The following is a 14,502-nucleotide window of genomic DNA, read 5'->3' as shown; positions in this document are numbered from 1 at the left end:
GTCTGAGATGGAGCAGGGTGAATGACTGCTGGTTAGTGTTCATGGTAAGTTCACATCATTCAGCAAAGAATTTAAAATGAAACACAATGAACAGAAGGTGAAAATCAGATAATTCAAATATTTTTGTATTTTTATATGCCTAGTCTTATTAAACCCTTTTTAACAAGGTTGATTCTCTGAATTCTGAACTTCTTAAAAAAAAAAAAAAGAAGAAGAAGAAGCAAACACCCCATGAGGAGCTAATGTTGTAAAGTGGTTAAGCTACTGCTGGCAGCAACAGTGTTGAGTCCCAGCTGTTCCACTTCCAATCCAGCTTCGGGCTAATGCATCTGGGGAAAACATGGAAAATGGCCCAAGTACTTGGGCACCTGCACCCAAGATGGAGACCTGGAAGCAGCTCATAGCTGCTGGCTTCAGATCAGCTCAGCTCCTGCCACTGTGGCCATTTAAGAGACTGAACCAGTGGAACAAAAAGCTTCTATCTATCAACTCCACCTTTCAAATGCACAGATTGTTAAAATGAAAAGGCTCCTTTATGCAAATAGGTAAGGGATGGACAGACAGACTGCCCTTGCAGGCCATGTTGACCATCCTAAAATGAATGCCAACACAACGGAAGTTACTGAGGTTAATTCTAATACCTACAGGAACTAGCTCCAGCAAAGCACACCATCTCCTGGAGACTGCTCTCCCACTGCTGCAGTCAGCACCAAGGAAATGGCATCGTGTCTGTGCAAAATGAAACCACAGGATCCATATCCACACACAGTCAGACCATTCTGACTCGTTCCCACACTCACTGCTAGATCGCTGCATAACCTAGTTTCTCCCTTACCTATAAAATGGGAAATATTCTGCACCCTCACAAGATTGTTCAAGATCAAATGAGAAATTAGTACAAAGTTCAAATGCCACACTAATGTTAATTAAAAGCACTGACATTTTAAAGAAAAGCATAGTAAAATCATTTTACATTTGACCCAGTAACATAAACTGTTCTAGCTTATGTAAAAAAGATGACATTCCCTTTTCAAACATTAAACTTACCCTTAACTGACATCCAACTTTTTCATAAGCTTTGATGAGTCTGTTTCTGTGATACATCATTATCCCATAATGATCCTTATTTCTGCAGTTGAATCCAAAAGTAATTCTCACTGTTTTAGTCTCAAAATGTTAAGGAAATCACAAACACACTTTACCCTCTCAGATCAAAAGTACACAAAGAAGAGCAAAGCTGGGCAGCAGGGACTCCGTTAACAGGAAAGAGACCGGCCAACGGGGAATTCGCCTGACTGACACACAGCCACACAGAGAACCACCCCGGGAAAAACAAAGGATACTAAAAATTTGGGCCGATAAACATCCCGTTCGATGTAGGCAAGGCTCTTGGACACGAGCTGCGTCTTCACTTTCTGCCCGCGAAGGATGATCTGCATCCTTGGCTTCAGATACAAGATACTGCAGTAAGCCTGCGGGAAGAACATAATGGCATCTGTCCTTTCTAAATGGTTATCTACAGATTTGCTCCACATCAGTTAGATGTCTTAAAAAAGGAACCACTAATTCTTCATTAAAACATAGACTGTAAAGTTATTTTAGTTACTCTGGTCATGTCTCATCAGAATCAACTCAATAAACTATCGTCTGTAGAAATAATTGACAGAAGGATCCCATAATCCGTGTGGTAGCCTAGCTACTAAAGTCCTCGCCTTGCATGCACTGGGATCCCATAAGGCCGTCGTTTCCTGTCCTGGCCAGCCCTGTTTCCCATCCAGCTCCCCTGCCTGTGTCCTGGGAAAGCATTTGAATATGGCCCAAAGCCTTGGAACCCTACACCCACATAGGAGATCCCGAGGAAACTCCTGGCTCCTAGCTTCGGATCAGCTTAGCTACAGCCATTGCAGCCACTTGGGGAGTGAATCATCAAAAGGAAGATCGTCCTCTCTCCTCCTTTGTGGATATCTTATCTGACTTTCCAAAAAAAAAAGTAAATCTTTAAAAAAAAATGACTTAGGAGGTCACTAAAAAAAAAAAAAAAAGGAGTTAAAAGGTAGGTTACTTTAAAGTTCAGTTTTTCCATAATATGCATTCCATAACAATTCCTCACATGTTCTTCCATGCCTGCCACCAAGCTATCAGAAATCCCTGGAGAAAATGCACTGAGGAACTCAAAAAGGATTGTTAAAGGTTCAACACAAACTGCAAGTGCAACACTTCTCTTCCTCTTCCTAACTCCTGAATTCACAGGCAGTGTTTTCTCATTTATAAAATTCATAAGAAACACGTCTGTACATGTTAGATTTGGGCAAGGCTCTCAGCAGGCAGGACGCGCCACAGGAACACGGCAAGCGCCTGTGCCTGTAATCCCCAGGACCTCAGAACAAGTCACACAGCAACCTGCAACCACCAAACAAAACCTCAGCTGGGTTCTGCAGTAACTCTAATAAAAAAAAAATAAAAAGCAAAAAGCAACATATATTATCATAGCAAGCAACAAGCTTAACATTCTTCATTAATCAACATGGTTTTATCAAAACATTTCCTTATTTACACTTAACTACATACCTAGATCTAAAGTTGTTTTAGACATAGTTATCACAATATTGAATAAAGAACACCATAACTTACAATTTATTGCTTTAGAAAAACAAGTGAGATTAGCAATGTATTGCTACATTATAAACATTCTTTTAAGGTTCTGAATCTGGGTTTTCCTAACTGAATATGACCATCTTACTGACACAATGATTCCAGCATCACCCATTCACATAATCTATACCAGTACTTTTATAAATCTGACCATTTTGTAACTTAAAAAATATTTTCTAAGCAAATCAAACACGTGAGCTAATGAACAGTTCGTAAATCTGAGAAGAGCGGCATCCTCTATCACACACACTCTCCCGGCCATCGCACTAGCTGTCACTCGGGTCCGCAGGGCCGAGCACACACCCTCAGGGAATAGTCGCTTTCGGGGGCAATCTGGTCCACTCGCTCCTGCTTCTTGTATCCCTTTTTGCCAGTCGCCTCATCCAAATCCTCAGGAATCCGGATGTCATATTTATCCTTGTCAAAATCAAACTCTGTTGCATTTTTGTAGCTATAAAAACAATTTTCAGAAAGAAAAAACGATTTACTTATTTGCAGCATTATAAGCAAGAAAATACATTCAGTATAAACATGACACTCCTGTCTGCTTACCTCAGACAAATGAAGACTATATTTCTACCAAAACTTGCATGTGAACATGAACAGCTTTTTGTAACAGGTAACTCTAAGCAATCAGATGTTTTAGTACACAAAGCAATACCACTCAGCAAAGGGGAAAACCAAACACACACAAGAACCTTAATGAATCATCAGAAAATTACAGCAAATGAAAAAAAATGTCAATCCCAAGGATTCCTACTACATTTTACATTTTCTTAAAGATTAATTTATTTTTATTAAGACTATATACATAGAGGAGGAGAGACAGAGAGGAAGATCTTCCGTCCGATGGTTCACTCCCCAAGCGGCCGCAATGGTCACAGAGGAGCCGATCCACAGCCAGGAGCCAGGAGCTCTTCCTCCAGGTCTCCCATGCAGGTGCAGGACCCCAAGGCTTTGGGCAGTCCTCCACTGCTTTCCAAGGCCACAAGCAGGGAGCTGGATGGGAACCAGGGCTGCCGGGATTAGAACCATCACCCATATGGGATCCCGGCGTGTGCAAGGTGAGGACTTTAACCACTACACTATCGCACTGGGCCCATCATTTTACATTTTTTAAAAAAGTTAAGACTCATGGGCCCAGCACAGTAGACTAGTGGCTAAAGTCCTTGCCTTCCACATACCAGAATCCCATATGGGTGCCAATTCATGTCTCGGCTGCTCAATTTCCCATCCTGCTCCCTGCCTGTGGCCTGGGAAAGCAGACGAGGATGGCCTAAAGCCTTGGAACCCTGCACCTGCCTGGGAGACCTGGAGGAAGGTCTTGGCTCCTGGCTTTGGATCGGCTCAGCTCCAGCTGTTGAAGCTGCTTGGGGGAGTGAACCAGTGGACAGAAGATCTTTCCATCTCTCCTTCACTCTATAAATCTGACTTTCCAATAAAATAATATTTTAAGATTCATTTCTTTTTATTGGAAAGGTAGATTTACAGAGAGACAGAGAGAAAGATCTTCCATCTGCTGGTTCAGTCTCCAAATGGCTGCAATGGCTGGAGCTGAGCTGATCCAAAGCCAGGAGTTCCTTCCTGTTTTCACATGTGGACAGAGGTCCCAAGGACATGCATGGGCCATGCTCTCCTGCTTTTCCAGGCCTTAAGCAGGGAGATGGATTGGAAACAGAACAGCCAGAACACAAACTGGCACCATAAGGGATGCTGGAGCTTGCAGGCAGAGATTACCAGCTGGGTCATGGTGCCGGCTCCTGCACTTCATTTTCATAGCATTCTTAAAATGGGCCTGATAGGATAGCTTAGTGGCTAAATCTTTGCCTTGAATCCACCGGGATCCCACATGGGCACTGGTTCGTGTCCCAGCTACTCCACTTCCCATCCAGCTCCACGCATGGGGTCTGGGAAAGCAGTAGAGGATGGCACAAAGCCTTGGGACACTGCACCCATGTAGGAGACCCAGAGGAGGCTCCTAGCTCCAGATAGGCTCAGATCCAGCGATTGTGGCTACTTGGGAAGTGAACCAGCAGACAAAAGATTTTTCTCTGTATCTTTTCTGTAACTCTGACTTTCCAATGAAAATTAAAATGAATTTTTAAAAAATTTTTTAAATGACAAAGATATGGAGAACAAATCAGAAATGTGCCAGGGATTATAAGGATGGGAAATAGCTATAGTTCTAAAAGAGCAATGCTTCTGGTGATGGAAGGTGCTATGGATCATCACCGTGTCAAAGTCAAGAACCTGCTAGTACCAATGCACTATTACGTGTTTAAAAAGACTGGGCAAAAGGTACATAAAAGCCCAGGATTACTTCTCACAACAGCACATCAGTCTACAATGATCTCAAAAACTTTTAGTGAGAATTCCACCAACCACAAAAAAAAATAAATAAATAAATAAATAAAAGTCCTCAGAGGAAGAATCAAAATTAAAAAGGGGCAAGTGTTTGGAAGAGCAGGTAAGCCATCCTTGGGACACACACATTCTATATTTAGAGTGCTTGATTCAAGGCCCAGCTGCAATCCATCTTCTTGCTAGGACCTAGGCAGCATGTGGCAGTGGAAGTACTTGGGTCCTACTATCCACTGGGGAGCCCCACCGAGCTCTGGGCTCCTGGCTTTGGTCTGACCCATCCTCAACTTTTAGGACACTTGGGGAGTCAGCAGAAAGAAGATCCTGTCTCTCAGCTCTTCAAGTAACTATGAATTTTCAGGCCCAGCACAGTAGCCTAATGGCTAAAATCCTCGCCTTGCATGTGCCAGGATCCAGTTTGTATCCTGGTTGCTCCATTTCCCTTCTAGTTCCCTGCTTGTGGCCCAAGGCCTTGGGACCTGCAGCCACTTAAGAAATGAATAAGCAGATGCAAGATCTTTCTGTCTCTCCTCTCTGTGAATTTCACTTTCCAATAAAAATAAATTTTAAAAATGTTTCTGTGTTTTTGTTGTTTTTTTTTCCAAAAAGAAAACAAAGCAATTTCAGGCTAACCACCACTGGTGCTTTATTCTTCCACCTGGGATTTCTCAATGCTGTACATTAATCCTACATTTTAAAACTCTGATCTGCAACAGATTTTTACCAACACAAAATTTCATCTATATTACTTTACTCAACAGATGCTAAATCCTACTTAAGAAAGGGATAAATGAACAAGGGTTTCTCCTTAACTTTCTAAGCAGGACTATGTCTTTTTTTTTTTTTCTTTAGTTTTTTTGAGAAGACAGTAGGACAGCAGAACAGAAAGCTAACAGACTAAATGGCAAAAACAGGATTTAACAGTATCAAAATACCTCAAAATGAGGGCAGAGTGGATTCTGTAAAATACCCCTAGAAAAATCAAATCGTGAACCATGTCTAAGCAAAGTGTCCTTTCACATATCTCCAGTCTGTGTGCTGAGACACACTTAAGAACACTATTTCCCAAATGATCAACAACAGCTGAGGTCTGCATTTACCTTCTCAGATTCCAAATGATGATCCTTGTCCCCTTCTTGCCCATGATAGCATCAAGCTCTGCCAGTAACTTTTGCTCCGTAGAAAACAAAGAATGTTTCAGAATTGCAGCAAGGCTCGCTTTCGATTCTGTTAAATTAATCATCTGCCGTAAATCCGAAGTTAAGACTAAGATCATCAATGTGTTTTTGAGTTACGATATGGAAAGCACGCCAATGAATTTAAATAACAGAAAAGCTATTTCCAAAATCATCTGATAAGCTTTAACATGGCACTTTGAGCTTATAAATAAGCACCGGGCCCAGCACAGTGGCCTAATGGCTAAAGTCCTCGCCTTGCACATGCCAGGATCCCATATGGCCACCAGTTCTAATCCCAGCCACCCGCTTCCCATCTAGTTCCTTGCTTGTGGTTAGGAAAGCAGTAGAGGACGGCCCAAAGCCTTGGGATCCTGCACTGTGTGGGAGACCTGGGAGAGGCTCCTGGCTCCAGGCTTTGGATCGGCTCAGCTGCAGCCATTGCAGCAGCTTGGGGAGTTAATCAGCAGATAGAAGATCTTCCTCTCTGTCTCTCCTCCTCCTTTCTGTATACATCTGACTTTCCAATAAAAATAAATAAATCTTTAAAAAATAAATAAAAAGCTCCAAGAAAGATAAAAATTGAGCAAATTTACTATTATTCCAAACTGATTTACTGTCCCCTAATACTTCACTCTGTGTATACAGAAGGTATTTTCATATAAAGTTATTTGGCTCTTTGTGGTCACTAGAGTAAGCAACATCTTCAAGCCAGACAACAAATGCTGTACCAGTCCACAAGAAGCCTGAAGTAAAGTGGACAGTCCAGGGAGCTTAAGAAAATGCAATCACTTCATGTGAGGGATTTTTTGGGCACAATTCTGACAGAGGGGAGAAAAGGACAAGCCATCCATAGACTCTGGTGTAACATAAAGGCAGCCAACAGACAGTGGCAGCAACAGTCAAGATTCAAAACTATGCAAAGGCCAAAGGACAGAGTTTTGAGAGAATTTCTTCAGTTTCTCCAAGGCTTCTATTTCAAAAGTAAAAGGATATGGTCTTTGTTGAATGCCACTATCGGGACAACAACATGCTCTGCTTTTATGGCTTCCAAGTAGGTCTGAGACAAGAAGCCGACGCTCATGCTTTCTCCGTTTTTGGTAAAAACGATTGCATCTCTACCCAAACGCATAGAACCGGACTTGAAGCCATTCCCGTACAATCCAACTGGCACATGACCATTCATGGTGACTTTGTCGCTGAAACCAAAGCTAAAAGGAAAGATTTTAAGCCTAAGTAAGCATCCTTGTCCTTTTTTAAAAACATGCAGTGAGTAAACGCAGCAAGTACAATGCCAGCTCCCCTTCCCCCGTGGCGTACTCTCTCGGGCAACTTCCTTTAAGCTATGTGAGTGTTTCTTCCTGACCAGCACCCAAGTAGCAAGGATTACAGGTACTAAACATTGAGTTCACTGCCTGGCGCCCCCAGAGCCTGGGACCCCAAGATCTCACCCCACAACTGTTCTTCTTCACATGAATGAATGTCTTGTCAGCAAGCCCACTCTGGCGTGATTACTGACGAGGTCGACCTGATGCTCTTGCAGCACACGCAGCATGCAAGGGACAAAGTCCTCTGCTTCTCCATCCCCCTCACCCTGTGCCTGCGCTCTGCATCCCAGCCCTGGGCACTCCATCACCTCTTCTGTGACACGAGGTTTTGTGACTACTTAACGCAGCTCTCTCCTTCTCTCAATCCCTTTAAAGTTACTCCCCTACCAAAACAACTGGAGTGTTTTTTAAAAATACCAGTTATGTGCATTAAATACAAGTAACAGATACCACTGTGCTACAACTTACAAGAACAGAATTCTGGGAAAGTCACACGAAGAGTAGGTAGAGACTGCCTAATGATACAACGCTGGTAGAAAAAGACGAAAAGCTCTTAAGAGTAGAGCACATTGTGGCTATCACATTTCATGCTGAAAACACCAAAACAAACTTAGGACAATCGGCTATGACACATACAACCATAAAAGCAATGACTTTAGGAAATACAGCACATTTGTACATACCTCAGCATTTTATGTAATTTATCTGAAGTCATACCATTCCCGTTGTCAGTAAATGTCAAGCATATACGCTCATTTATCACTGTTTTGTCAATCCATATCTGTTTAGCATTCACATCAGGATCATAAGCATTATCTGAGAAACAAAAAGTTATGAGAGATTTTGATTTTACATTTCAAATAAGAGTAACTAGTTCAGAACAACCCTGTCGCAAGAACTGAATGCTAAATTGTAAGCAATTCTGAAAACATGAACCTATTCTACATTTTAATTACTGACTAGTACAGAATTAATTCTTTCCAAATCTCTCTGTGGTATGTAGAGCAAAAGCTGGTATTCATACACTGCAGAAGTATAAAATAAAACCCAATGCACTATAGAATCGATGAAGAGGACTGGCCTGGGACCAGTGCAACGGCATAGCCAGCTGATCCTCAGTCTGCAGTGTTGGCATCCCCTATGGGCGCCAGTTCTGATCCCGGCTACCCCACTTCCCAACCAGCTCCCTGCTTTACAAGCTAGGAAAGCAGTGGAGGATAGTGCAATGCCTTGGGACCCTGTACCCATCTGAGAGTCCCAGAAGAAGCTCAGGGTTTCAGATTGGCCCAGCTCTGGCCAATGCAGCCAATTGGGGACTGCATCAGCAGATGGAAGATCTCTCTCTCCCCATCTCTGTAACAATGACTTTCATGTCCAACAAATCTTTTTTTTTTTTTAAAGATTTATTTATCTTTATTGGAAAGGCAGATGTGCAGATAGGAAGAGGAGAGACAGAGAGGAAGATCTTCTGTCCGATGATTTAGTCCCCAAGCAGCCACAACAGCTAAAGCTGCACCAATCCGAAGCCAGGAGCCAGGAACCTTATCCAAGTCTCCCAGGAAGGTGCAGGGTCCCAAGCCTTTGGGCCATCCTCGACTGCTTTCCCAGGCCACAAGCAGGGAGTTGGGTGGGAAGTGGGGTTGCCGAGATTAGAACCAGCACCCATATGGGATCCCAGCATATGCAAGGTGAGGACTTTAGCTGCTAGGCTACTGCGTCGGGCCCCAGTAAATTAATCTTTAAAACAAACAAAAAACACGACCAACAAAGAACTCGCCTGGCTGTCCCTAGAAAACCTGGATTGTCTCGCAGCACGAGTTGACATACAGTCACTAATTAACAAGAAGGTGTTGTTATTTTCTACTAAGCTATATGCAGACAGAAGACTGCCCAACAATTACAAATCGTGGCCCTTTTCAGTCTGACTGAATGTTTTTAGAGTTGTACAGTTCTCCCTGTGCATACACCTCTTCAACATCCTTTTCTGGCATATTGGCTTCTCATAGAATAGGCAAGCAGTGGGGCTAAGCCACTGTTCAGCACAACACATCCCACCCTGCACTGCCTGGTTCCAGTCCTGGCTCGTCCCATCCTGCTGCAGCTTTCCGCTGATGTACACTCCGAAATGCGATGAAGGATGGTTTAGGTCCTCAAGTCCCGCACCCCATCAGGGAGACCTGAATGGTTCCTAGCTTCAACCTGGCCCAGCCTGGCAACTGCAGTTCTTTAGAGAGACACTCAGGAAATGAAAGATGTCCCTACCCAACTCTGTCAGGCTACCTTTCAAATAAATATAAGCATTTTAAATAATAACAAAATAGAAATATTTCAGTGGTACTGGCAAATACAGTATCTTGTAAGTTATTTAAGATGCAGCCAATTATGAGTTAGGAAAGGGGGAATGTGCCTAGTCCTGTAGAATCAAACCACAGGCAGGACTCGAAATTCATTAAACCTAAGGAGGTTACACTTTGGGTTGATAATTTCGTATGGCCCATGAATTATGTTATAAAAACACTGCTTTAAAAGTATCCATCCTTAAAGTAGCCTACAATTAAGTAATTTCACCCCGAGTCTTCCTGGGAAGACAGTATTCCATGAACAGTGTCCCTGGATACATCCCGAGAAACACTGTGAAAGTCACAGGCACCTCCTCCAGACCACTGCAAACACCAGGTCTGTGAACCACTGAAATATTTTTTGCAGATTTAGACCAGATTAAAAAAGAAATCACCCAAGTGAACTGTTAGTATACTCTGGAAAATCTAATTATACCAAAAAAAAGAAGAGTGCTTGGCCAAAAGTATTTTTTTCTTGTACATCCCTTCCTTGATAAAGAACTTAAAATGTATCAAGACTTTTCTTTTGTTTTTAAAACACACACTAAAAAATGTGTAAAGTATTCACACAAGTGAATTTTCCTAAGAAAAAGTCATGATCAGCGAGCCTCTTATGGTCACTGACACACGATCAGAACATCATCCCTGGAGGCCGACAGCTGCAGGTGACTGAGATGCTATCTGGGACACCTGCACACCTTCCAACTTGGGCTTGCTCCACTGCCCAGTCCAGCTTCCTGCTCAAACACACCCAGCAAAGCAGCAGATGAGTCCCTTCCACAAAAGGAGACCTGGACTGAGTTTCCCTGGCTGTTCCCAGGGAATCACAGCATAAAAGATCTCTGTCTCAGACAAACTTACAGAAAAATACTGCATGTCACACTACTGACTGGAAAGATAATCCATTGTTTATGTTGAAAATACTTTTCCACTAAATTCTCATTTTATTCTTGTATAATCAGAATAAAAATATTTTCAACATTCTTTATGGTCTTAGCAAATTAAATCCTAAATATCATGAAACACTTGGAAAGCATTACAGAGAAGTCTGAGCAGTGATTAAACTGATATATACCTAAAAGCTTATTACATTTTAGAAACATTTGGAAAGTATATTTGTATACTATTTTTCAATAAAAAGCTTTAAAACTGTAATTGCAAGCCACAGATGGTACATAAAATACCAATTTACATACCTATTAATTCAGCAACTGCACTGAATGGCCACGTGTGACTGGTAGAATTTGTGTGTAAAAACTTCGGACAAAGCTGAGACAAAATAAAGATTCATGCAAGTTAATTTCAGCTGTACTTTTGAGAACAGAAACACAAATACAATTATTTGTCCCCACATTAAGCAACACTGAAACCAAACAAAAATGACTTAGCTGCTGTCTCTAGGACAAAACTTTTAAAGGTTATTGGAAAAAAGGCTGGGAAACAATCAGACAGCTTGCTAAAACTTTTCCTAAAGTTCATCTTAGAATTTACCCAGCCAAAGGCCTAAGATCCCATAAGTATCATTTCCTAGTTCCTAGTCAGCCTACTTTTCATACAATTTTGTCAATAAGTGTTTCCCCCTAAGTGTATTAGCCCTGCCAAACTCAGCTCTGCTTCTTCACAGGCTTTTCTGTGATCTCTTAGTCAATATCTGACACCTCACTTTGAATAGTGCCACCAAGATCATTACAGCTGACCACGGGGCAATCACGGTCTGCCCGCCGAAAACCCTGTAACAGCATCAAGTAACAATTCCAAAGTACCAAACCAACCTGTACGGTTGAATCTGACTTTACTCACAATAATAGTTTGAAATAAGCCAACCATTCATGTAATGAGAACACTCCAAATTTTTCACAAATGTAGATATCAAATGTAAGATATGCACATAGTTTTAAAAGGCTGAGACTTGAAATTCTCAATACATAGAGCATTTACACACGGTGCACACGGAGCATTTACACACGTGCACACGGAGCATTTACACACAGTGCACACAGAGCATTTACACACTGTGCACATGGAGCATTTACACACGTGCACACGGAGCATTTACACACAGTGCACACGGAGCATTTACACACGTGCACACGGAGCATTTACACACAGTGCACACGGAGCATTTACACACGTGCACACGGAGCATTTACACACAGTGCACACAGAGCATTTACACACGTGCACACGGAGCATTTACACACGTGCACATGGAGCATTTACACACAGTGCACACAGAGCATTTACACACGTGCACACGGAGCATTTACACACGTGCACATGGAGCATTTACACACAGTGCACACAGAGCATTTACACACGTGCACACAGAGCATTTACACACTGTGCACATGGAGCATTTATACACGTGCACACGGAGCATTTATACACGTGCACATGGAGCATTTACACACAGCACACGGAGCATTTACACACGTGCACACGGAGCATTTACACACGTGCACATGGAGCATTTACACATGTGCACATGGAGCATTTACACACGTGCACATGGAGCATTTACACATGTGCACATGGAGCATTTACACACAGAGCACATGGAGCATTTACACACGTGCACACGGAGCATTTACACACGTGCACATGGAGCATTTACACACGTGCACACGGAGCATTTACACACGTGCACATGGAGCATTTACACACAGAGCACATGGAGCATTTACACACGTGCACACGGAGCACTTACACACGTGCACACGGAGCATTTACACACGTGCACACGGAGCATTTACACACGTGCACACGGAGCATTTACACACGTGCACATGGAGCATTTACACACAGTGTACACGGAGCATTTACACACGTGCACACGGAGCATTTATACACAGTACACATGGAGCATTTACACACAGAGCACACGGAGCATTTACACACATGCACATGGAGCATTTACACACGAGCACATGGAGCATTTACACACAGAGCACACGGAGCATTTACACACGTGCACACGGAGCATTTACACACGTGCACATGGAGCATTTACACACGTGCACATGGAGCATTTACACACGTGCACATGGATCATTTATACACTGTGCACATGGAGCATTTACACACGTGCACACGGAGCATTTACACACGTGCACATGGAGCATTTACACACAGAGCACATGGAGCATTTACACACAGAGCACATGGAGCATTTACACACGTGCACACGGAGCATTTATACACAGTACACATGGAGCATTTACACACAGAGCACACGGAGCATTTACACACGTGCACATGGAGCATTTACACACGAGCACATGGAGCATTTACACACAGAGCACATGGAGCATTTACACACGTGCACACGGAGCATTTACACACGTGCACATGGAGCATTTACACACGTGCACATGGAGCATTTACACACGAGCACATGGAGCATTTACACACCGAGCACACGGAGCATTTACACACGTGCACACGGAGCATTTACACACGTGCACATGGAGCATTTACACACAGAGCACACGGAGCATTTACACACGTGCACACGGAGCATTTACACACGTGCACATGGAGCATTTACACACGTGCACACGGAGCATTTACACACGTGCACATGGAGCATTTACACACAGAGCACATGGAGCATTTACACACGTGCACACGGAGCACTTACACACGTGCACACGGAGCATTTACACACGTGCACACGGAGCATTTACACACGTGCACACGGAGCATTTACACACGTGCACATGGAGCATTTATACACTGTGCACATGGAGCATTTACACACGTGCACACGGAGCATTTACACACGTGCACATGGAGCATTTACACACGTGCACACGGAGCATTTATACACTGTGCACATGGAGCATTTACACACGTGCACACGGAGCATTTACACACGTGCACATGGAGCATTTACACACGTGCACATGGAGCATTTACACACAGTGTACACGGAGCATTTACACACGTGCACACGGAGCATTTATACACAGTACACATGGAGCATTTACACACAGAGCACACGGAGCATTTACACACATGCACATGGAGCATTTACACACGAGCACATGGAGCATTTACACACAGAGCACACGGAGCATTTACACACGTGCACACGGAGCATTTACACACGTGCACATGGAGCATTTACACACGTGCACATGGAGCATTTACACACGTGCACATGGAGCATTTATACACTGTGCACATGGAGCATTTACACACGTGCACACGGAGCATTTACACACGTGCACATGGAGCATTTACACACAGAGCACATGGAGCATTTACACACAGAGCACATGGAGCATTTACACACGTGCACACGGAGCATTTATACACAGTACACATGGAGCATTTACACACAGAGCACACGGAGCATTTACACACGTGCACATGGAGCATTTACACACGAGCACATGGAGCATTTACACACAGAGCACATGGAGCATTTACACACGTGCACACGGAGCATTTACACACGTGCACATGGAGCATTTACACACGTGCACATGGAGCATTTACACACGAGCACATGGAGCATTTACACACAGAGCACACGGAGCATTTACACACGTGCACACGGAGCATTTACACACGTGCACATGGAGCATTTACACACAGAGCACACGGAGCATTTACACACGTGCACACGGAGCATTTACACAC

The 14,502-nt window shown here is 43.2% G+C and overlaps 1 protein-coding gene across 2 annotated transcripts in view; it reads right to left on the bottom strand.

The window, feature by feature from the left end:
• The window catches only part of MORC3 (MORC family CW-type zinc finger 3), a 52,478-nt gene that overhangs the window by 24,287 nt on the left and 13,689 nt on the right, over positions 1-14,502 (bottom strand). For both annotated transcript variants that reach the window (XM_040980799.1, XM_040980798.1), the window contains exons 2-8: positions 11,052-11,124; positions 8,200-8,332; positions 7,185-7,399; positions 6,114-6,261; positions 2,956-3,103; positions 1,344-1,472; positions 1,048-1,167 (exon numbers count right to left, since the gene is read on the bottom strand). In XM_040980799.1, the coding sequence (XP_040836733.1) occupies positions 1,048-1,167; positions 1,344-1,472; positions 2,956-3,103; positions 6,114-6,261; positions 7,185-7,399; positions 8,200-8,332; positions 11,052-11,124 (966 nt within the window). The remainder of the gene's footprint in view (positions 1-1,047; positions 1,168-1,343; positions 1,473-2,955; positions 3,104-6,113; positions 6,262-7,184; positions 7,400-8,199; positions 8,333-11,051; positions 11,125-14,502) is intronic.

The sequence above is a fragment of the Ochotona curzoniae genome, unplaced genomic scaffold (assembly GCF_017591425.1).
Source record: "Ochotona curzoniae isolate NIBS_2020 unplaced genomic scaffold, NIBS_Ocur_1.0 contig_3498, whole genome shotgun sequence".
Classification (NCBI taxonomy): Eukaryota; Metazoa; Chordata; class Mammalia; order Lagomorpha; family Ochotonidae; genus Ochotona; species Ochotona curzoniae.
The sequence above is the reverse complement of the archived record's forward strand: the minus strand, read 5'-3'. Positions and strand labels throughout refer to the sequence as shown.